At 39.5% G+C, this 25461-nt stretch overlaps 1 protein-coding gene across 16 annotated transcripts in view; it reads right to left on the bottom strand.

Moving 5' to 3' along the window:
* ppfia1 (PTPRF interacting protein alpha 1) overlaps window positions 1-25461 on the bottom strand; it is a 65850-nt gene that overhangs the window by 26972 nt on the left and 13417 nt on the right. For 12 of the 16 annotated variants that reach the window (XM_042484942.1, XM_042485001.1, XM_042485011.1 and 9 more), the window contains exons 3-15: window positions 16837-16938; window positions 15792-15956; window positions 15532-15606; window positions 13124-13225; window positions 11243-11476; window positions 10613-10759; window positions 8086-8220; window positions 4533-4616; window positions 4285-4416; window positions 2809-2871; window positions 2619-2698; window positions 560-710; window positions 27-32 (exon numbers count right to left, since the gene is read on the bottom strand). In XM_042484942.1, coding sequence (XP_042340876.1) covers window positions 27-32; window positions 560-710; window positions 2619-2698; window positions 2809-2871; window positions 4285-4416; window positions 4533-4616; window positions 8086-8220; window positions 10613-10759; window positions 11243-11476; window positions 13124-13225; window positions 15532-15606; window positions 15792-15956; window positions 16837-16938 — 1476 coding nt within the window. The remainder of the gene's footprint in view (window positions 1-26; window positions 33-559; window positions 711-2618; window positions 2699-2808; window positions 2872-4284; window positions 4417-4532; window positions 4617-8085; window positions 8221-10612; window positions 10760-11242; window positions 11477-13123; window positions 13226-15531; window positions 15607-15791; window positions 15957-16836; window positions 16939-25461) is intronic. The other 4 variants (XM_042484958.1, XM_042485029.1, XM_042485020.1 and 1 more) reach the window with 1 other exon arrangement.

A 25461-nucleotide genomic window follows, 5' to 3' on the forward strand; every position in this document is an offset into this window, starting at 1 on the left:
CTGTTATTTCCACCACACTCACTTACATGTCGCTGATGTCCAGAGTGGAAGCAAACAAAAAGAAATGGAAAAGAAGAAAATCATTAAAAAGAACTCAAACATTAGACTGAAACAGGTAGAGGAAGGTAAAGAGCACACAATACAAAGAATGTGCATCATGACTGAGACAACACAAAAATAAAACAAAAGGCACCTTTAGTCAATTTTTTTAAAGGGGGGAAACTTTTTAACAAAACCTTATTGTTTTGACTTATAGGAATTTTTCAATCTCCTGGTGAAGTGATGAGATAGTTCCAAACTTGGACATACATGATTTCTGATGGATGTTCAAGTTCTCAACTTTCTCATTTGTTTAGATGCTCCTCAGTGTTTTTGCTTCATGAATTGTCTGCGTTAAAGTGTCAGCCTAAATCACAAGGAGTGAATCTACAGTGAACACAGATGTTCTCAAATGTTAATAAGTTAATTAAATGACCAAATATAAAGCTCATGTAGTTCAGAATCTATATCAATATGGCTATATACAAATAATAAACAAGCCAACAGGGGGGGAGCTCACCTTGGATGGCTCGTCCCGGAGAGCTGCGATACGTCCCTTTTGAGGCCGTCTTAGTACAAGAGCGCTGCCATAATGGTCCGAGTTACTGTCCATCATTGAGGAAGCTGACACTGGATACCTGAAATCTGGAGTGCTGCCCAGCTGAGACCGTCTGTAAACACAAACACACAAAAAACATTCAGAAAAGCCTCGTTTCCACCAATCACTCTAGTAAGCATTTTTTTAAATTCCATTTCGAAAAGTTGTGGATGGCACTGAAAAAACTGTTCCTCGCTGTCCCCATTTTTGGTCCTCCCTCTGCTTGGGGCACCTAGCACATAGATCTGGTGCTAAATGGTGGATCTAGAAACATGGCAGTCTGTTGATTGGTCAGCAGAGAATCAACACTGTGTGCTCAGGGCTGAGCTGTGGCTGCTTTAACCACAGTTCATACTGTGACATGTTTTCATACATTAGTATACTCTAACTATACAACAAAAGGATGTTTGCAGCCTCCAGCCGCAGCTGTAGACTGAGAAAAAATAATTTAATTCAACCACCTTTTAAAGTGGAACACTTACTTGTAATGTTACTCAATGCAAAAGGTGACGACATGAATCCATCAAGTCACCTCAACTTTGACCACTTAAATTGTTTTTATTGTCGTGTTCCAGGAAGAGTCTCTGCTACCTCAGTGGCAGCTAACAGGGATCTGAATAAAGAATACTGTCCTTAGTGATACACTTTTAGTAATGAGTGGATCTTCCAGCATTTTCCTGCTGTTGCCTGAGAAGGACTTAATGCACAAACCTGCTTTTTTTAGTATTTCAGTAAGAGAGACTCTCACACCAACCTGCTATTTTTTGTCCTAAAAATGTTGGTGTGCAGCCTCCTTCTGTGGACGATAAACAAAGTGCAGACTTTACTCTGTCATCACCAGTGAAGAGGAACTACAGCGAAAGCTAGATGGAGCAGTAAGTGACAACAACCACCTACATGTAAGAGTACTATAGAAAAAGATATATTATATGTAATATATATATATAACAATCAATTTATAAGAAAAAAATAATAGTAGGTACACTTATATCATTATTAATTCTAATTACTTACTAAGAGTGCATTTAGTAATTTTATGTCTATCATTATTGTTTTATCAGGTCTAAGGATAGAAGGATGTTGTATGCTGTAAAGCCCTCTGAGGCAAACTGTGTTTTGTGATAATGGGCTTTATTAGTAAAACTGAATTGATGTGAATTGACAATTCTGCTTCCCACACATCAAAACTCTGCCAAATGACGTAATTTGCGTCATTTACGTCATTTGGGGGTGTTTCGCTGGCTCTTGGAGCTCAAACTACAAGCTTTACTTCCACATTTTTGTATTGCCTGCTGCCAGCTGCCACCTCAAAGAGTACACAGCTGATTGAGAGACTTGTTCTATCAAACCGTAAAACAAGGCAGCGCTGACGTACTATCAAGATTATGTTACTGCACTGCATATTTCTTGCCTAAAAAGTTTTTAGAACTGTATTTTAATCCGTTATTCTTTCTTCTGTTTCTTTCTTTCCTTCTTTCCTCTTTCTGAACATGAAGTGGGTGTGATACTGTTTCCTGCATGGTGAAAAAAGAGGCTGGAAAAACAGAGATCAAATGATAAAATTACACAATGCAGATCAAATTAAACCAAGATTAAAAAGATTTTGTTGCTAAGTTGCACATTTCTCACCTCATGTTTTGAGAAACATGCTTTAGCTTACTGTTTATCTGTAACACAGCTGCCATTCTGGTAGTTGTAGGTTTTTTACTTTTTAAGCAAAAGCCCCATTATTCTCTATTATTGCTCACGAGCCCCAGTTTCAAAAGCATTTGCTGATTTTCTTTTGCAGAGATGGCCTAGTTTTATGACGGTCTTCCTTTTATCGGTAAAATACTTCTTTAACAGATCTAGGGTCCGGGCACATGTCCAAATGGGTTACTTCTGATTCCAAGGGTACTACATCAAAAGTTTTTTGCTGGAAACACGGCAAAAGACTCTGATAAGTTAGAGGCGGAAAATGTGAACCGGTAAACTGACTTACCCATGTAGTAAGGAGTTACTCCTGCTCCTACCCTGCTCATTCTCTGCCCTCATGGTCTCAATTTGGATCAAGAGCTGCTCCTGTAGGAGAGGACATTTCACAGACAAAGTGGTCACATGATGGAGATTCAAAGTCTGAAGCCTTAAAGGAAAAAGGCAACATCATCTGAGCTTATAAAATGACCCCTTACCTTCTCATGGTGAGATTCCTCAATCAGCTTCTTGGTGTGCTCCAGTTCTCTTATCAGGGCATTCTGAAAAGAGACAGGAACAAGCTGATGCGCTGGCTAATACACAGTGAGTGAGCTACTAACCATGCACCACCTAGTCAGTGACACACAAAGTGGAGACCAACAAATATTTATGATGGCGAAGAGTGCAGCATCCTCAGCTGCTCTGCCCCTTTGTCACTCTACATGACTTCTAGGGTTGCGCTGTTGTGAAAATTTTCAAACCGAGTTCATATTAAGTCAGACCGGACCAGTTAACTGAATTTTACCAGGTGTCCCTCATGACTCAATCCTTAGAGGAAAGTCATGACACTGTGTCCCACCAGAAAGTGACTGTCTAACTATCACGTAGCATCGCATAACACTGGAGCTCTGTGTTCACACTGAATTAATGAAATATGCACTTCTGTTACTCCATGTAAACAAACCACGTAGCTATCAGCTGTGTGCTCCAGATCAATCTGCAGACGTAAACACTTGCAAGATGGGTGAATAGCTGATTTGCTATCTACCTACATTTGTAACGTTACTTTTTGAATTAGAACACACACGCTTTATATTGTGATATTTACAGGAAATGACAAGCAATATAGCCAACAATAGGTAGCCTAACATTAGCTTGTTTTAGCAATAGTCATTTATCTCAGCAGAAACTTACAGTTTGCCAGCAATCTCCCTCCAGCCAGCTAGCACTGTGTTTAGGTTTTTGTTGTGAAAAAAGTAACTTTTATATAAATAATTCCTCATTTCATCCTAATGAATCAGCCAGTCCTCTTCCACTGTGGCGATTTCAAACAGACCAACAGGTAAAAATAGAAACATTTTATCCTCAGAAAGTTCAACTCCCAACAGTGTCTGCAGCCAGTAAGGACTTAGGCTACTTTTGAAATGATCAGAATGTGATGTGACATATCAGTTTATCTGGATTTTTCCTATGAACTGTATCTGCAATATAGCTCCTTGTCCTTTTATCCAGTGATCCATGATACATGCACTTAACCAACACGTGTTCAGTTCTTTACTTTGCACATAGATAAGGCACTCTACACCATGCACTTCATGCCACTTTTGTCCTCTGTATGAATTGTGGTATTGTTTTGTTTTTTCTCTCTTTCCTTTCCTTTTCTGTCTTGATATTTCTAATGTCTGTTACCTGCCAATGAACTAGGGATGTAAATTAGCATTCCTGCTAATTCTGTCATATTTACATTTTTTATTTTATACTGATGTTTAGTAATATGCTGTGTCCCCTTTAAAAAAAAACATTCAAATATAGAAATAAGGACAAATACCTGTTAAGCTGGTTTGCATACATTAAACTGGTTTAAGCTTGTACACTGGACTGGGCAGGTAAAATTGGAAATCGATCCAACTTTACTGACTTCCCACTTTTAGTCATCCTCTCGGCACTGGTGATGATATTTATGTATTGCTCACCTTATCTTCCAGAGCAGACATCCTCTCTTTGAGGTGAAGCTGGAGTCTCTCGTTGGACTCTGAAAGGAGCTTATCGACCGTCTCAGAGAGACGCTTGTTGTGCTCCTCGTTCATCTTTTCTCGCTGCCGCGCCTACACAAACAGAAAAACAACATTTTAAAAAGGCACGTGTGAAGACTTTTCTCAACAGCAGTCAAACTGTGAGGAGTAGGCCGAGTGTAATGACAGCAGACGTTCCCCTCTCTCACCCTGAGAAGTTCCTGGTTCTTCTCCTCCAGCTGGGCCTCCAGCTGCCTCAGTCTCTCCTCCACATTGCCATGGCGTTCCTCTGCCTAAAAATCGGGGACAATAAAGAAAGACCTTTGTGTCAGGTTATATTTAATCCTCTCAGAACTAATGAGACGGTCTCCAGTGCTGGTCTCTTATCTCCCCCTAGAGGGATTCGTCGAGAAGGACTTTGCTGAGAAAAGGCCTATGCATGGCCCAGATGAGGTTTTGGGTGCAAAGCCTCAGTCCTTCAAAAGGAGGGTGTCACCATCATTCAAAGCCTGGGAAGCAAGCATCTACCTCCACCAACTTACAGCTAAAGGTCCAGTGCCAACTATATTGGGACAGAGGACAGAGCAGCACCACCCACAGAGAGACAGAAGCAAATACAACAGCTATAAAACCATTACCGTTCTACAAAGGACTACAGGCACATTTATGATGATTACTGACTCATGAAACAACAATTACTTCGATATTTTATCTTTGATTAGGCAAGTTGAAAATATAAAGAGCCTGTTGGGTACTTATCAAAGAGCCAACAGGCTAGAAAACATTTTTTCATAGACACACAGCCTGTTCCAGTTTTTAGTAGCACTAATGGGCAGGGTCTCCACAAGGCTTTAAGCAAATCTGTTGGCACTTCCTGTCTGTGTAAGACAACAAATATTAGGGTTTTGAGTGTTTGAGGAAAAAAAAGGAGAGGTACAAACATGAAGCACTGATCAACACAGCTCACCAGCACATGGAGCACAAACACATGTGTACAGAGAAGGCCACATCTGGATAAGGTTCAATAGGATACCACAGCATTGTGACTGACACTGCACTTTACCAGGCACTGCTCATGTCAATGAAAGACTATTATTGAAGGTAGAGATGGTGATTTCAAAATATTTGTTTATTTTTTTGTTTTGTTTGCTATTTTTAAGAAAAAGTTTTTTAAAGGTAAAATTAAACAGCTCTATTAGTTTCTATTGGCCTGGTGAAGTTCAGTAACACAACAAAACAGAGTTGTCCATCTACCAGGAGGTTTAGCTCTATGAGTGCACCTGGTCTACCTTCTTTTGGGTCTTATCTCCTTTACAGTCACACAGGACACACTAGAGGTTGACAGGAGGTGGTGAGGGCAGCATGAGGAGCACACAAAACAGTCCATGACAGAAAACCAGACAGGGATGAGAAAGAGGAGAGGACAGTCTGTCTCTTAATATTAATAGACAGACTGATGACTGAAATATTGAGGTGTCAAAGACGAAAGGATGCAATTAAGTATAATCTGTTCAACTGATTAATTTAATCAATTCAATAGTTCAATATATATGCTTAAACAATAGAGTTTTCTTTGTTTTATCCGCAGCAAAAAAGGTCAAACATTCATAAAAGATAATGATGATGGCAGTGGCCAACAGTTCACTCTGTAAGTGTTGAAACAAAGAAGTTTACAGTGTGCCATCAAGGCAGAAAAGAACAAAGGATATGTTAAACACACAGAGCGATTTCTTTGCATTTCTTAGCATGTCTGTCCATTTTCTGTGTCCTCTCTAACTATGTGGCTTAAGCCTTAGCAAAAGGGGGAATGAGTCAGGATCATTAAAAATGCATGGGGGTTTAAGAGGGTTAAAGAGTGAAAGAGTGGGAAAACAGAAATTTAGCCTGAAAAATTTTATTAGGTACACCTGTTCAACTGCTCATTAAAGCAAATATCTTATCAGCCAATCACATGGCAGCAATTCAGCGCATTTAGGTATGTAGACATGGTCAAGACGATCTGAAGTTGAAACAGAGCGTCAGAATGGGAAAGAAAGGTGAATGTGGCATGGTTGTTGGTGTATTTCATCAACTGCTGATCCACTGGGATTCTCATGCACAACTATCTCTTGGGTTTACAGAGAACAGTCCAAAAAACAAAGACTATCCAGTGAGCGGATCTCTGGGTGAAAATGCCTTGTTGATACCAGAGGTCAGAGGCAGATGACCACAGTGGGTGCCACTGCTTTCAGCTAAGAACAGGAAACTGAAGCTACAATTATCACAGGCTCAATAACTGGACAATAGAAGATTGGACAAGTTGCCTGCTGCGACATTTGGCCTAAACACCATAAAAGCATGGATCCATCCTGCCTTGTGTCAATGCCTCAGGCTGCTGATGGTGTAATAGTGTGGGGGAGATTTTCTTGGCACACTTTGGGCCCCTTTGTACCAACTGAGCATGATTGAAAGGCCACAGTTTATCTGAGTATTGTTGCTGACCATGTTCATCCTTTTATGACCACAGTGATTGTCCCCATGTGACAATGTCACACAGTTCAAATCATCTCAGTTCAATATATTGTTTTATGTAATATTTATTGTTCTAAAACCTTTGTCCAGAACACCTCTGAGTTGAATGGTATTTATGTTTTGTTTTGTTTTTACTTAGTCATCTGTTTTGTATCTGCATGTGCACATTCTGTTCAGAGGTTGGTTCTTTTTTGTACAAGTTTGGATGTGGATGTTTGGATTTGGAAGTGTAAAGTGAACACTGTTCTATGACAGGATAAATAAGAGTCAACTTAAATAAAATCAATAAACAAAACTAACAAGTTACAGAAAAGCATGGAGGGAAAAAGGGGAAGACTGAACAGAGATTTCATTATTTGAATTCGAGATAAAAATGAAAAATGCCTTTATCTCTTTATATTCATTCATTCATGTTGGCTTCCTGTAAAAAAATTAATAAGACATGCTAATGTGGGCTAGTGCCAACAAATTTCAACCAATGACATCACAATATTCACAAATCAATCTGCAATTTTAGCTCCACAGAGCTGGTCTGTGGCTGAGGTCTATTTAGTTCATTCAGTCATCTCTCCCTGTCCTCTGGAGTCCTGATCTAACACTGAGGGTCCAGGGAGGTGTGTGTGGACTACACAATGTGAAAAGAGGCATCTGCTTCCTGAGAAACTCTAAAACAACAACAACTCAGATAAGAAAAAGAATGATTGTTCGCTTCAATGTCAGAAATGTACTGTGAGCAGGTTCCAATACAAATATGGTGCTAAATTGCCTGTGCAGGTTCAGCAGCAGCATGTGCTGTCTCAGACAAATACTCAAACTATAAATGGATAAAAACACCAGCCAAAGCTCTAAAAATAGAGCCGTGTGGATATTTGGAGCAACATAAACAATGGCTTCCTCAGCAAGATTCCGCAGGGAGCTCCTGCCTGGTGCGATGTAAAGGAAATAAAACAGCCCTGGGTACAGCATATGTGCTGGTGTCTAACGTATGCTTAAGTTTGGTTCACAGTTAGATGTAATGCAATTTTTGGTTGATTCATCCTTCTTTTCCATTTTTTTTCTTTTCTCAACTACCACAATTTCCACCCACACAGATGCATCGATGAAAAATTCAATCAAAGGTTTGGGATTTTCAAAGGACTGTGATTACTAATCAACATTTTCAGTATTTCCTAAAACTGAAGATAATAAATAAATGATTCAATCAATAAAAAGGGGTGAGAGGTACACTGGGAAGTGGACAAGTGAGGGTACCTTTGTGAGGGCAGCTACCCTCTGAGCTAGCTCTGCTTCCACCTCAGGCAAAGTCTCTGCCTTGCGAATGGTCTGCTGCAGCTTCTGCTCAGCCAACTCCAGCTTCTCCTGGAGCTGCCGATTTTTGTCCTCCGTCTACAACAAACAAAGCAAACGCAAACAGTCATTAGAAAACATGCTGAAGACTCGGTGCTACATCCTGCCTACATCCAGGGTTTGCTTTCAGCACCATAAGCTGAAGAGGGAGACAAGAAACAAGACAGAAGGTCACGCAGAGAAGGAGAGAGAGATAGGGACAAAGGGAGAAGGGATGGGTAAGGGTGGGGTGGGCAGGAAGGGAGGAAGAGAGCATTCATAACGACACAAGAACAGACAAAACCCATAAGAAAAGAGGAGAGAGACATCTCCATCTCAGTGAGTACATGTAAAGAAACAAGCCAGTGTGTTTTGGGCTTCTCATTCAGTGCCTGCTGCGCTGCTCTCTGTGGGAATACAGCAGGATTCATTAGCAGGGGGTTGAAAACTGCCAAGGAGAACTGCAGGCGATTCCTGCTGGAACAAAACTCTTAGACTCAAACACTAAAATCAACAAATGCCTCATCAGCTCTTGGTGGAATTATGATGTGCGGATGTGCATCTATGTTAGGGGTGTGATGAGATAAATCATACTTGATGCAACAAGCTTTAAGTTTAAGATATGACTACACCAATTCAAGTACATTTTTTGAGGTAAATAAAGTGATGCACACTTCAGTAACTTCTAATGAGGGGTGGGTGACATATTGAATTAACTTGAGGGAATGCAGCTTGTTCCATGTGTGATACATAAAATGACTATATTACAAACATTTGGCATAAAGTGTCATATCCTTTTCATAAGCCACCAGCGTTTGGAATCTCTAGCTCTCTCTCTCTCTCTCTCTCTCTCTCTCACACACTCATACACACACACACAAAGCAGGGTCTTTGCAAAGCACCAGACTGATTATTTAGTCACATTTTGTGACCATGGAGCACTACTGCGATTTATTATTATATTATTATATTATTTCTGTTTTATTCCTGCTTCAGTATCTTAACCGAAAGCAGAGTGAACCTGACATAAGGTAAAGTTAACATCAACAATAGCATTTGGCATAAATCAATATGAGTGCCACAGTGTTTCTCCTACAATGTTACAGACCTGGCGGTTCGCCAGGCCAACAACACTCCATGCCAGGCCTAAACATTAGCGAGGTTTATGCAGACACTGTATTTTTTCCCCTTAGGAGACTCCTCTTTCCCTGCTCTCTCCCGGTGTCCTCCCGGCGTCACATTTCTCTTGATTAAGAGCCCTCGACCGGGCGTGTAATCTCCACGGGCGGTGGGGGTCACGTCTGCCCCAATACACGAAACAGGGAAATCTGACGGATTATCCAACAGCAGCTGGTTAGAGAGTAAATACTGAAAATGCACAAAAATAGTTATTGTTTTGTTTTTATGAAACATGTCTGAATACAGACTGTGCATCAGGTGTGTTTGTACATTTGGATACTAGAGTGTGCCTTACAAAAACAAACATCACACCTGGCTGATCACACAGCTGATCGATAGATCCATCAGAGCAGACTGCTCTGCTGCTCTCCTTGTTATAAGGGGCTGATTTAGTGCCCAACTGCATTGCTTTGATTTCACCCAATTCTCTAACTGGGAATGGTGGTGGGCTGTTGGCAGCTGTAGAAGAAGTTATGCTGATCTCCACCTCATCAGCGTAACTAATATAGACAAGTGCAGGTGATGTAGAATTGGAGGAAATTCATTTTAAAATTATTTTTTCTCAGTTTAAATATATATATATGCATATATATGTATGTATTTATTGTATTACACAACTTAAAGGCAATGTTTATGCCTTAGTTTTTGGTTGTATATACCTTCTTTTTTTAAAAGGTAATTTGATTTTTCTTTTGTTTTGTTTTATTTTTGCACTTTAAAAACCAGAAGAACGTAGTAAGGTACTTAAATGCTCGAAATTTGTTTAGATGAATATAATGCCTTTTGTGTTTCAAAAAATGTTAATGTCTCATTAAAACCCAGAATAATATGGTAGACATTAAATGCACTAAATGGGTTTAGTTTACTATTTTAGTGCTCACTTCACAGAGACTTTTGCAATGTTACCAATACAAAATATAGATTTTTCTAAAGGAAAAGGCAATCATAGTGGCTCATTCATTATAAGAGACCTTAGACTGTCTTATTTTCTCCTCTGTATATTACTATTACCGTTTAATAAAGCAAAAGTAATTAATGAAAACATTTCTGCACGCATATCTGATTACTCGATTAATTGCTAGAATAATCGGTAGATTACTCGATTAAAAAATAATCAATAGCCGCAGCCCTAATCATGATATATATCATGTATCATGATATAGCCTTAAAGCATCACAATATTATTATAGAGCCATATCACCTGGCCCTACTTCTAATCTGTAATCAAAAAAAGTGATTTTTCCAATTTTTGGTGCAGAGGCATGAGGCCTACCTGTCTGTACAGGGACTCCTTGTTGGCCACTTCATTCTCCAGCTTGTCATTGAGGTCGTGGACGGAGGTAGCCTCCCGCTGTGCTGCCAGGTAACGCTTCTCTAGGGTAGTGATCCTCTCCTCCATGTCTTCTTTCTGAGCCATTGACTATACAGACACAAACATTTGCATCAGTGGCTGTGGCCTCGAACCTGACCTGAGTCCTCCGATCTTCATATGGAAGAAAGGGTCTCAAAATAAGAACTGAAAAGTTACACTACTCTTAGCACACAAAACAATAGAATTGCACCTAAAAGATACTGGTTATGCTGTTAGCATTGTACTGCACTGTACATGCAATACATATTACTACTGTATTAGTATTGTGGTGTTATCAGCAAAACAAGAAAATCTCAACTAGAGGAGGCCCCCAAACACACACAAACACCATCCCCTAATGGAAAAAAAAACGCACACAAAATTAAGTATGACTTCATTAGAACCTGAGCTGTGTGATTAGTAATAAATACATAATTAAATTAATTCAATCATTGAATATGCAAAAGTCAATACATTTATAGTAACGTATGTAAAAGTTGCTCCCTGGCTTACACCCTAACATATCTTTGTGTTTCAAACAAACCTCCTTACCTCTCTTAAGTCTCTCTGTAGCCGTGTGTTCATGTCTTCAGACTTGATGAGGTCCTTTCTGGCCGTGTCCAGGTCCTCCTCCAGCTCGTTGATGCGTGAAACCATAGCAGCCATGCGCTCCTTCATTTGGCCCAGGTCAGCTGTCTGACGGTCCACGACATCCTGGAGCTCATTGACCTTTCCAAACCCGTGGCCCAAATCCTCCTCTTGACTTAGCGAACCATCCGATGACCGCTGTCAGTGCAATAATATGATTGTTATGCATATGCACAAAAGATGTACAGACAACATAAAGGACTTCACTTCAGATAAATAAGAATACAAACTAAGATTGAACTGATTGACCTTCCTTAAACATCTGGACAGAAAATTGAAAACATTAGGAGGCAGACAGCCAAGCTCTGAGAAAAATTTTCTTCATTGTAAATACAGAATGTGAAATGTCCTTAACCTAATACAGGCTGTTCTCTTTATGTCAACTTAATAGGCAACAAACCATCCTGGTGGAAAGCTATTGTAATGCAATGTCACTAATTTGGGGAATTTTTGTCTGAATAATTGACACTAACAAATATGATATCGATGTCTTGGTCAATGAGAACATGGAGAGGGACCAATTAAAGCAAAACAACTTAAACTTTGACAGGTTTACAAAAAACTGTTAATGGTGTAGCCCCAAATTATATATTAAACTTCTTCCCACAGGTCAGAGAGGCTAACAGGTAAGACATCAGCTCCAGTGTAGCTAATCTGATGCTGGTACGAATCACTAGCCAGATGTGTATAAGCTCTTTCAGATACTCCAGCACTCATTAATTAGAAAAGGGTTCCTAAAAGCATTTATCAGACTGCAAACACAGTCACATATAAGGCTAAACTCTAACTCTAGCAACTTTTACACAGAGATTGCGCTGCAGGGCCCTCTTTATACTGCGCCTGCATTTTTACATAGAACCAAATGACAGCGGCACCATACTGCTCCAGTGTGTGATGACCGCTGCATCGCAGCATCCTGCAATCAAAATATGAATCAGGATGCTGTTACTGCATTGCCTTTTTCTCACCTAAAATGTTTCCACAAACAAATATAACTTCACTGTTTGGCTGTAAAATGCAAGAGTTGGTAAAGCTGTTTTCAACATGATTGGCTGGTTTGTGAAAACATCTGCAGCGCGCAATAGACAGTTCACTAACTGACTGATACACCTGGCAGCTGCATCAGAAAGTCCTCAGCTCTGACTGGTTGTTGCTGCTACACTTGATCTGATTCTAGAGAATGCCATTAGAGGCACTAATGAGATGAATTTGAATCTCTCACACTCACACTACACCTGCTGTTTCTCAAGCATTGATTAAGTGATGTCAAAGTTTGATTATTTTAAGCAGACACACATAGAAGAACAAGCTGTCAGCAGTAACCTGGATTGTTTTCAACCTGCCCACCTCTTCCAGTATAAACTGACATCGTCTGTTCATTTGTGAAGGTCACATAGCATACTCATTTCAAGCCAGGAGGAAACTGAAATTTTTCATGATAAATGCAGAAAGGAGACTAAAAATACAGAAATGTAGGCATTATCAACCTGTGGATCTGAGGAACATTGTTTATGACATATGTAATTTGTAATTGTGGTTTAAGTTCTTCCAAAAGATGTACTGTAGATTTAAGGATAAAATATATTAAGAGATCCAACCTGACACTAAAAAGACAATATCCATAATATATATATATATATATATATATATATATATATATATATAATTACACACACACAATACATTTTCAATAGATAAGATTAATTCATTTTACTGAACAGATGCTAGACACACACAGGTAACTGTGGCGTCGTCGTTTCCACATGTGCAGTTGAGTAACCTCACCTTGCCATTAGTGCTTGGTGTGTTTTCAGAGTTGTGGTTGACCTCGCTGGTTCCATCTGCCAGCCCTCTCTTCTGGGTGCTCTGCTCCCTGAGGTAAGCCAACTACAGAAAACACCAGCTTGTTAACACCTTTCCTAGTCATTCAATTTGCAGTTGACAACCAGCTTAATAATTATCTAGTCAATCACTAAACTTAAAGCACGATAAGAGTTTGGTTTCATCAAACATTAGTGATGTTATTTTTTCCATTTCTCTAAAGTTAGTGCAAGCATGTTGTCCCTATAAGCGATTGTGTGTGTGTGTGTGTGTGTGTGTCTGTGTGTCTGTGTGTGTGTGTGTGTGTGTGTGTGTGTGTGTGTGTACAGCACAGAGACACATGGAAGCATAGCTAGCAGCTACAAAACACTGAGCGCCCAGGGCCTTGACTTTAAACCACAACTACTGTGACTGCAAACTCCGATGAATATGCTGCAGAGAGCGATACTCGATGCCAAAAGGCCAAACAGTAGGAAAACAAACCAGCAAAAAGCCGCCTTGCCCTAGGAAGTAAGGTTACTAATAAAAGCAGAGTGGTAGTCTGCGTGTGTGTGTGTGTGGTCCCAGACTGATTCCAAGGAACAAAAGATGACTGTAGCATGAAGTGCTGCAGCATGAAGCAGAGAGGAAATCTAGGACACTTCCCCAAGACCCTCTGGGCCTTTTGTCAATCTTAATCCCATTCTATACACAGTGGACTAAAGACCTCTTTGCATTCATGAGCACACGTGTGTACGTAAGAGCGGTGAATCTCTTCTTCTTAGATACAGTGAGTACCCAATATGTAAATAGAAATTCTGTCATCAAGCAGGTCAAATGTACAAAATGACAGGGGCATTGTTGATGTAATTTGAAAGTGGACATGTGTGTCATGTCTTTTATTCCCCAGCATCTCCTGGTTTGCAAATACTCATAATCTGCAAATACTGAGCCCAATAAGGCACAAATACTGCTCAGGTAAAGGTAGTTGTATTTGTAATTCAACAAAATTATGACAGTCAGCACTGACAGAAAAAGGTGGTGACCATCGATTTACTGTATAATTTCTGTAGTTGGATGGCAGCACTCAGTCTGTTGTTAAATGTATCAATCAGGAGGAGCAAAGATGAGAATAAAAACTATTAGGGTGGGGATTGAAGTGATAACTTTAGGCTGTTAATTTCTTCCAAAACCTTCCCTACATCACATGAATGCAGTAGATTTTTGATTTTTGGACCTACATTGCTGAAAGGTTTTTTTGGTATTCAATTGAAGATTGGCATAGGGATGAGTACCTGTTACACATGTCAGATTATAGGTTAAATATGCTTTTCTTCAGTTTACTTCACTGTGCACCAGCTGGGTTTAGTGGAAAGTAGCTAGTAGCATTCAGCGATTACCGGTAGGAAAGCCACCATGGCCTTTTTACCAGCAGTAACTGCGACTAAGTCACATGATGCGATGACTACTGGATCTGATGACAACTGATTCGCTCTAAATACAAGTGTATACAGCCACCAAGACATAGTTCTGATCTAATTCCAGTCACTAAAACTATTTGTCCAGGCGGTTTGGGATGCATTTGACCATAAACGTTTTGTAGTATAAACGCTAACACCAATCTGAAGCGTCTCAGACAAGGACCACATCTTTGGCACAGGACATGGTGATTGTTTTGTTGACAGCTCACTCATGCTCTGTAACTTACCCATTTTATGCCGAACTGGACAAAGTGTTACGTGACCAAACATCTTTTTTTTTTCTTTATAGGAGACGTGCTGGTCCTGCTGACAGTGACATCTCCAGCTGTACTGACAAATTTGCTAACGTGAGCAGCAAGCATGCTACAGAGCAGCAAGCTCAAGTGTGGGATGTCGTAACTGTGAGCAGGGCAGTAACGGCATCTGAACACAAGTGGTCAGCTGGTGACGTATGACAGGGACAGGTATGAAAGGCGATGTGTCCCATTGTCCACTTGCATTGGGATCACTGAAATGCATGCTAAAATCAGGTCTAAACAGGGTCTGTGTTTCCGCATGTTAATGTGGCCAGCTGTCTGTCAGCAAAGACAACAGAAAATAAAATAAAGACATAAAATTTACATGACAAAGCAATACCATTTCACTCTGTTTAAATGGATAGCACTTTAAAATGTAGTGCGAAAGCTTGCTGAGACAATTAAGTGCCAGACTAAAAGGAAATGCCTTTTGTGTTTCACACCATTTTGCTGTTTAAAAAAAAATGGTTAGTTACTGGTTTGTTAACAGATTAGTAACTGCTTATGTGTGTAAGGCTGCTGAAAGCAAAGTCAACTGAAAACTGACATCTCTAATTAGGAGTTCAGTCATTATGTCATCAGGCGGTACTTTTTATTCGAAGTTATGACAGCTTACTTCTTTGTGCGAGAGAGTGAGCTGTTCCTCCAACGCGCTGCATCTTTCCAAGGCAACACGTAGTCGCTCTCTCACCTACAAAACATGTGAAACAAATATAAATAAACCTGCACAACTTCACAAGGCTTTATGCAGCTCCCATTTCTTTGCCTTGTAATGTCAAATATATACAACACACGTTAACATGTACACATAAATAATATGCACACGTTACCTGCTACATTCACTTGTTTCCAATACTCTAAAACAGACAGTCGTACCTTCTCATCGAGGGCTTTGTGGTGTTCAAAAAGTGACTTAAGGGCTTTAAGGACCTCCACTTCACTCGAGACTCCTGCTGGAGACTGAGCCTGTCTCTTCACCACCGTCATCCTCAGACTACGCTCGTGGCGAGACACCAGGCACTCCAAGTGCTCCAACAGGAGCTGGGGACACACAGAAGACAGTGTTAACAGGCTAGAGACCCATCAGGCTAAAATTAACATTTGCACATTTGTAGTCACATTTGCAATATATCACTATACAGTTGTTGTTTTTCCACAGCAATCGAGTTCTGATGAAACTGTAATGTTGCAATGTAGATCCATGCTGCTGCATTATTTTTAGATCCATTGTTTTTCATTGATAAGCCTAAAGCTTGCAATCAGGTAGACTGATGGCCATACAATAAATGATTTCCTATTTTTAAATTTTTCATTTTTCCCCCCACAACTTTTCCTCTGTGTACTTCTGTGCTGTATCCACATTTTCAAATCCAGCTTCAGTAATATTTTCAAATTTCTGATCTTGCATACTGACACATTTCACTGCTCAATACTGTTTACATTATACAGATTATGGGATTTAAAAGAAAAAAGAAGCTCAACGTGAAGAGTATGTAGGAGTATACAGATCCTAGTCAGAGACAGTACTGACTAACAGCACACTCCTGGAGGTATGGTCCTGCTCCTCCTCTGCACAAACAGCTTACTGTGATGGAATTTATTGTCAGTGGTGAAATATTTTGATGACTAAGTAATTTACAATGCCCACAACTTGTGACAAAGGTTTGCATTATAGCATAGAAATTGATTCATCAGCCAATGTTATGACAACCACCTATCCTAAAAACAGAAACACGCAGAAATTTGGCAGGGATTTGACTCAAGTACTCAGGCCAGCGAAACTTTCCTTTTCAATGGAAGATAGTGGAGGTTGTGTCCTGTTTGAATGTGTAATCCTTTTTTGTTGAAGTTTAAGATACAGTTTGTCCTTAAAGGCTGAGAACAGTGTGTGGTTTCATGTGTACCAGCACATTATACTCACCCGTGTGTTGTTCCTCTCTGCCTTCAGCTCAGCAATCTCCTCCTCCTTCTCCAGAAGCTGCTCCCGGCACACATTCACCTCCTTTGTTAGTGCAGCAAACTCCTAGAATAGAAATGTACAAATACAGTAACATGTTCTCAAGGCACTGTGCTTGAGAAAGATGAAAACTGTTGGTGACATGGAGCTAGCATATACAAAGATTAAAACTTTGATAAAAGTGTAAAATAAATTCCAAATCCACTTCAGAAATGTAAAGTCTGTTCCTGGAGGAAGATAAAACTGCTGATACCCCTTTACACTTCACTGGTCATCCTATCATATCAGGTATCACCTGCATTTTCAAAAAAAAAGTATTAAAGGTAGTATCAGCTGTATCTGCTGCTCTGCAACACAAGTGCTCTGTTTTATTATAGTACCACACTACACACTTACTCTAATCTCACCCTAAAAAAGAGCAAGGTGGGTCTTAAAATAGAAAGGATTATCAGTAATATGACATTATAAATATGACAATCAAGTATCAAAATATCCAGCTAACCCTTTAAACACCTGATTTGACATCAGTTTTCTTGTGCTGCATTCAGACACCTCAGTGTCAGAATACCAGTGTAGGATAGATATAGCAACACGGTTTGATGTTAAAATGGAAGACAAGGATCTTAAAATGGGGTAAACACCATCAAAGAGACTTCTGACATACACCGAAAACTACATAAGAAATATGAGAATACAGTATATTGACATTATCTATCTTGTTCTAAAATACCTAACCTCACATCTTTCTCAGGTTCACCTCAAACCAAAGCAGTTGTGCTCGCTCTCTCTCTCTCACACACACTCACTCACTCACTCACTCACACACTCACACACTCACACACTCACACACTCACACACACACTTGCTTTTAGGGATTACATGCATGGTTGGACCAAAAGAATGTGCCATCCTGATTTTTTGCCCTGCAAAAACTAGCACAGGCACCCTTAGTGGCGAGGCCATCTTGCTACGTTTCCGAGGGTGGGAGCCTGGGGGGGGGGGCTTCTTTTCAGTCACTACCACAACTATTCTCTCTTCCCTTCAACTCCAGCCTCTGATTTTTTCCACCAACTGGCACAGTTTCCACTTCACTGAAGGATTTAGTGGGAGGTTGCCATTGGCTACTTCTGAGGTCTGCACTCTCTGTCAGCCAGTCAGAGGCCGTAAGAGGCAGGCCCAGGGCTAATTACAGAGTGCCTCACTTCCTACATTCCAAAGCAGACGCTGAGGTTGAGTTGTACAGCAACCTAGGATCTCTCTGCCTCTACACGCTCTTCTTTCCCCTAATACTCTTAAATTCATAATTTAGACAAAATATTACAGTGTAAACACGTGGGAGCATTTGGTTCCTGCTTGTGGACTTGTATAATGGAAATTTATGGTTTAATGATTTCAGTCTAAGAAAACCAAGTTGTAGTGAAGCACACTTAAGATGCTCACACTCCTAGTCTGGCTGGTAAACTCTGTATAGTGATGTAGAGAAATAAATTATTAACTGGCAAAAGTACTTGCCTTTGCTACAGACTTCATTTTATTGTTCTAAATAATCTTCTTTGTTATACCATATATGCTTTTAAAAAAAAACTTTACAAAGAAAGCCGAAAAAAGAAAACCTGGACCTTCCTCTGTGTGTTACATGGTTAAAAATACATTGTCTTAGAATCTGACCCAGACTGCACCATCAAATCCAACCCACAGAAACTCCTTGCAACTGCTTAACATGCATGTGTCACTTCACAACCTGGGCACAGGCGACTCATGCCAGATGAATTGGATTTGGCTGTTCAATGCAAATATTCCATGATCAGTTTAGTTTTCCATACAAAGTTTTTAAGTTTCAATGGATGGGCTCAGCTGAATGTTCAGTGTAACAGCATTATTCACATAACATAGTAAACAAGCTAATGGCGCTAATGATGCGTCATTAATGTGCAGCATTTTTGGCCAACACTAGATATCAAACAAAAGCCAGAGACTGTATAGTATTAAGTTTATGTCTGCTGTAAATCCACCACCTCTATGCAGGTCTCTCTTCCTCTGTGCCACCGCCCGCATGTCCACAGTTGTACCAAACAATAGTGTGAAAGTCAAGAGCGCTCAAAACGCAAAAAGAGGAGCACTTGAGACTGTCAAGTTTTGCTGCACCTGCATTTCGGCACAATTGTGTGTGTTTAAGACACACAGCAAGTAGTGGAGCCACAGAGTCAGGCGCCCCTGAATGAAACCAAAACACAGATATGACTCACAGCATAGAGAATCACATGACTTTTTTGGGACAAATATTCTCTGCCAGTGTGGTGAATGGCCTTCGGAGATTTACTTGCCAAACTGAAAATCTACATGCATGTAGCACTTGGTGGATGGTGACCGTGAACCCTCCTTAATTCCTACATCAAGTGGACATGATAACATGTAGACATGTGTGGAGCATTTCTATACAGTAGTGTAATACAAAAACACTTCCCTCATTATATTACTGTCCTCACTCATGTTGGCCACATTTTAAGTAGTTGAGAAAGGGGTAGATAAGCTTCAAATTTGAGTATGATTTCCGCAATCTATACATGAAAACTAAATATACAGGTTGACTATAGTAGATTGGTAAGCTTGCACACATGCAAACACAGCCATGGGCATTAAAGCCTGATCCCATTCCTCCCTGCAGCAGCGTAAACTGGCGTCTGGCTCAGTGAGTGTAGATGCTGGTTAGAAGTGGCCTGAGCTGCTCTGTAAGCCTCAGAACAGGGAGGGGGGGATTAGAGGAGGGAGGAGGGAGGAGGGGGTGTACACGAATATGTGTGCCAACCTATTAAAGAAACAGCGTATCAAAACACACAGAAGCACACAAAAGTATTTATGATATCTGCCTGATTGGGAGTGGGTAAAATAAAAATGTAAGTGCTGGATTGGCATGAATGAATAATGTTTTAATAAAGCAATTTAAATTTTCCTCTTCTGAATGTGGCTTGCACACATTATAATGAAACACAAAAGGACTTGGACTGTTAATTTATAATAGATTTTCACCACAAAATGTCAAAAGAAATTTGATTTGAACAGATTTTCAGCTGGATTCAATGTTCATATGCCTTATGAGATTCTGTTTTTAATCTTTTTTCATATTTAATGTTTAATTTTCATATTCTGCATACACCTACACATATTTTTGTCACGTAGTCAGAATGAAATTCAAGGATATGCAAGTTATTCACAGCACTACATGCACCAGTGCACATAACTTCATATAGCTGCCAACTTTCATGCATTCAGTGACAGACTTCTCACACACTGCACATCCTTTTTTTCATGCAGTGAAAAACAAATTTACAGAACTGATAACATGGCTGTATGGAAGGAGGACACTGTCAGCTCATGGATAGATGAGACAGCGGCACAGTCCAGCAGCAGCAACATGTAAACACTGTGGTCAAACCAGCTGCGGCCTCCGCACCTCAGTCAAGTTAGTATTAATTTTGAAATTCAAACAGCATTCACTCCAGACCCAGAGGCAACTTGTACTTAGTTTCACCCAATGGTGGCAGTAAGAGGACGGATAGCTCACCTTCCTGCTCTCGAATTTAACTACTGGGGGATTACTTAAGGATCATCCATGCATTACTGTTTAAATAATACAAAATTGGTGACTTAAAATTTAATCAAAATGTAACTCTAGATAGGACACACCTCTTTATTTAAGATACTGGTGCTTTTTTAGTTTTACAAAAATATTGGGAATTTTTTCTTTAATTTTCTAGTGTCACGTTTGGTTGAATTCATAAACACAGATAACATTAAAAGCTGTTGTTATCATGAGTAAGTGTAGAGGTCAATGTTTGGCCATAAATATTCAAATACAATAAACCAACGATGTCCTTGTATGATATATTTTTGCAAATTAAGTTTGCAGAGACGCTGTTAAAAATTAGGGATGTTCCGATCTGATCTAAAACATATGATTGGGGGCCAATCAATGCATTTTTGATGGATCGGGATCAGCTATATCTAGCTTATAGGGTATCCGATCCTTTGTTTTATGTCAGCTGTCACACAGATGTTTTTTATTTTAAGCATAGCAACTTGAAGCACAGCCTTCATCCCCTCTGCTCCACTCAGCTGTCTCTGTATCCCCTCTCTGCCAAACACAGAGCAGGAGCTGACTCGCTGCAAAATACCACACATCGTAAGCAAAAACACAGTATGAGACTGTTTATTTACACCATTTACTGAAGTTATGAGCACTCATTTCATTTCTGCCCAGTGTGATAGTCTTTTTGCTGTCAAAAATAGTGCAAGGTGTTTCTTTGCCCCGCTTGGAGGAGAGAGGACAAGAGAGAGATGGAGACCTTACTACAGCCATACTAACCACTGCAAAGTGAAACAAAAGCTCTGCAAGGAAAAAGCCACCATGGCTTATTTATTAATAAAAAAGATGTGCAAAAAATGAAAACAAAAACTGCAGAATACAGATCATTCAGATACCTCAGACACTGGCTGGACCAAAGGATTCTCTATTAAAGGAACAGAGACATTCCCTTCGACAGCAAGGATGCCAACAAGATTGTAGGACAGGTTTGTCATTTTCTACTTTATTTTGTAAATAAAAAAAGACATATAGGCTAATAAATATTAAAAACATAAAGAAACAGCCTGGATGCATGTATTTTTACTCATCAATTTAAAGAAGCCTTCTTAAGATGTGCACTGCACAGCTGTGTTATCTTGAAAAATGGAATTACTGGATCGGAACTCTGTATCAGCAGATACTCAATATTAAATAAGTCTGATCAGGAACGGGGCCAAAAAATGTGATCGGGGATCCCTACTCATTATGGTCCTATGATCTAAATGATATAAAATTTGAAGGAGCACCACTGCACATTACTTACCTGCTACAGCCATGGTAGAAGTGTAGATTTAAGACAAATACAAGAAATTTTGGTGCTGGTAAACATTTTTTAAAAAGGTGCACGTTATTTTAAATGCCACATGCGCCAGTGTACATACACAGAAAAAAGTATTTTAAAGTTTTTTAAACCTTTAAAACAATGTCTCTGCAATAATACATGTTATGGTCAACTTTTACAACATGGACTACTACTTAAAGGACCAGAACTGAACTGCAGTTATTTAAGTCCATGCTGTTAAATTCTGATATATGCAAGAGAAGACAATATGGGCAAAAGTAATATGATATTTTCTCCCATTTTGAGCTTGCCTTTTTTTGTAGGCAGAAGATCAGGTATAAAAAATGCAAAAGCAGAAGAGACTGCTCTGACACTGCAGGTCTGGCAACACCACAAAAAGGAAAAAGCGAGGCTCCTCTCTGTTATGTCAATAGTAAAGACAAGAATGTAAACAAACTTCAAATGACTATAAAATACACACAGACATTTTTTAATTTTCCAACCTTCATAACACTAATTCTTTCAATATTTCTTGCTTGAAAACACACTTTTTTGGATTCTCAAAGTTGGGAAACACATAAGAGCATGGCAACTGATGAATAAGCCTGAGAATAAGCTCTTTCTTTCCAGCATCATCAGGCTATGCTTTATTTGGAGCTGAGATCGGAACCAATAGGCCTACCTCCTACATAATGACTTTAGCTGTTCTTAAAAGCTTATGGCATGCGCTGAAATCTGACACTGTGCTGAGGGCATCTGTTTTCCTGGAGGAGGACTCACCGTCAAAAACTAATTAGACACTACAATGGATCCTATTCAGAGCTGCTTAGCCTGCTGCCCAAACACACACACACACACACACACACACACACACACACACACACACACACACACACACACACACACACACACACACACACACACACAACACACACACACACACACACACACACACACACACACACACAGAAAGTCAATTTAATGCAGCTGCCCGATCGCAAGCTCGCACCATCTCTTTCTACCTTCAGTTAAAGACAACGACATCACTGGGATCATTAAGGTTCTTGTATCACTGTGGAATTGTATCCTGAGATTGTAAGATGTCTTGTTATAAAGTTTAACAGAAATGTCTTTCTTCCTGTGCGGTCTAATACAAATAATCACGTGTGCTCCATCACTCCATGTGCATACACAAATGTCCTGAATGTACTGTACAATGTATCCTCCCAACTTCCTCATAATGCTTAGCCGTCAAACAGGACTAAATCATTTTGAGATCCTTGAATCCATTATCATGCATGGTTGGTAGAAGAAACAACTTAATTACCACTTCAGCAGTTTGCTTAATTTCTTTTCAGCGTGACAGAGGAGGAGCATCACAGGCTGACCATTCTGTTAAGGTCGTGAATCACCAAGCCAATGGTCGGCAATCATTGTTAGGTTGTTGGTGAGTGTCCTTTGTAGCTACGGTGTGCCCACATGCTGAATCAGTGGCCGTGGAGCACGTCACAGAATGAAAACACTCTGATTAGCAATTCAGCTCAGTGCACGAGAAGAGAAACGCAACAGAAGAATATAAACAATTGGCTAAACTTTTTGACCAAGATACAGAGACATGAGGCCACACAGCAGGGGGCTTTTGTTGATGCTAGCTCTCTGAGTTGCTGTGTCTGGGCCTTAAGGCCAGATCATCGTGTGTTTTCATTGTGCAAAAGAAAGCAGATTGTCTCCTTTGTGGTTGGTTACTGAGTTATATAAAGCGGAGAGAGACACATCTCCATTTGACAAGGCAGGTGACGAGAAAACTTGGAAGAATAATTTGACAGCGTCCTCTTTCATGAGCTAGCAGAGAGAAAAAAACTTCCCGTGTTAATGTAGAACCACATTAAAGGTAGAACTTTCTGCTTATTAAATGTATCCCCAGTTTTTTTCTGTAGCAAATGAACTCTGTTTAACAGTCAGTATGTTTACATGCACAGTTATTTGGAACTATAGTTATAGCTCCATTAGGTCATTTAACTGGACTACTGTCCTTGTCCCAGTATACAAGCACCATTTGAGAATCCATATATTCTTAGAAGACTCCATCACAGCAGGTGGCTATATGTCCCCTTTAATCTAGTTGATTAAACGTTTATTATTTATACTGTCTATGATATATATAATATATCTGCATCACAACCACAACTGTTTATTGACAACAACTTTGGGGCAGAAATATGCAGCATCATGTATATATAATCAAATGGTGCTGCACAAACTCTTCCTTCAATAATTAGTTTAAAGGCACCTAAAAAAAATCAATTCATTTTCAATTCAGTTCAATTTTATTTATAAAGCACATTATCACAAAACACAGTCTGTCTCAGAGAGTTTTACAACATACGACATCCCTCTGCCCTTAGACCCTTACATTGTCTAAGGAAAAACTCCCCCCAAAAAACAATATCCAAATCAATATAACTTTAAGTGTAGAATGCGCAATATTTAGAACATTTTAGCCTTGCTGTAAGACAGCCCTTTAAAGGATTTAAAGCAGTTGCATCAAAAACATCAGACTCCCCGTCCACAGCAGAATATTGCTTGGCTTTCGTGTTATGGGACTTTATTTTTTTTTTTTTTAATTTATAATAAATATAAAATACTACCTTTTCAAGTTGTATGTCCCTCACCAGTCAAAATTAAAAGCACAAGTCCCTCCTCAGTGCTTCCATTTTTTTAAAAAAATGGCTGACCCGTTTTGCAGAACCCCTTTACCCCTCATGTAACAAACAGTAACGGACAACTAGGAGCATGTGCAGAACGTCTAGTCCAGTTAAAGTGTGGCTGAGCTGTCTACATCATGGAATAGCTCCATTTCCAACTGCATTATCAAGGTGTTAATCTGATTTCGAGAAATATGATTTAGTCAGATTTCAGGGGGACTAACAAGTTTACATGTATTTTAAAAGTCCAGTTTTAGTCAGACTAACACAATAATTCCACTTTTTCTAACATTATGTCAACGCACTGAGAGATAAAATATATGTAATCACAGTGATCCTGATTGCTGCAGGTTCCAGCATCAAAAAAACCATTGGATCTTGTATTATTGCAGAAAATAGGCTCTGTGTAGTTACAAGTTTTGTTCAGCAAGATAATCATCACAACAACACTTTTAGGATTTATGAAGCATAAATGGAATCACAAGAATTAAAAAGCTAACATTAGGCTATAAACTACACCACGGTCGCATGACTTCAACATCACAACCACAACAAGTCTGTAAAGCTGTGTTCGACATGATGACATTCTGTAGTCACATTTAGCCACTTATTAACAACCGCCTTTTTAAAGACGTAAAGGCTTCAAAATTCACATGTTTAATATTTAATGACGAAATCTATGTCACAGAAAAACCCTGAAAGTCTCTTTAGCTTGTTTTAACCAAGGACCGTATTTCAGACATCTAATCAAAAACCCATTAAAAAAAACATTATTAACTTCAAGTTAAAGGGAACCGGCAGCTCTGAAATGCTAACTCATTTACAGATTTTAGGACTCATTCCTGCACCACTCCATGCTATTGAAAATATGCTATGTAACAGCTACTGCTTGGAACCTGGTTTGCCAAAGACAACATTTTTAAGTATTTATACTGAATGCATCAAGAGAGGCCAGTATGTAATTAAACTGCACATAGGAT

The sequence above is a fragment of the Plectropomus leopardus genome, chromosome 1, assembly GCF_008729295.1.
Source record: "Plectropomus leopardus isolate mb chromosome 1, YSFRI_Pleo_2.0, whole genome shotgun sequence".
Taxonomy (NCBI): domain Eukaryota; kingdom Metazoa; phylum Chordata; class Actinopteri; order Perciformes; family Serranidae; genus Plectropomus; species Plectropomus leopardus.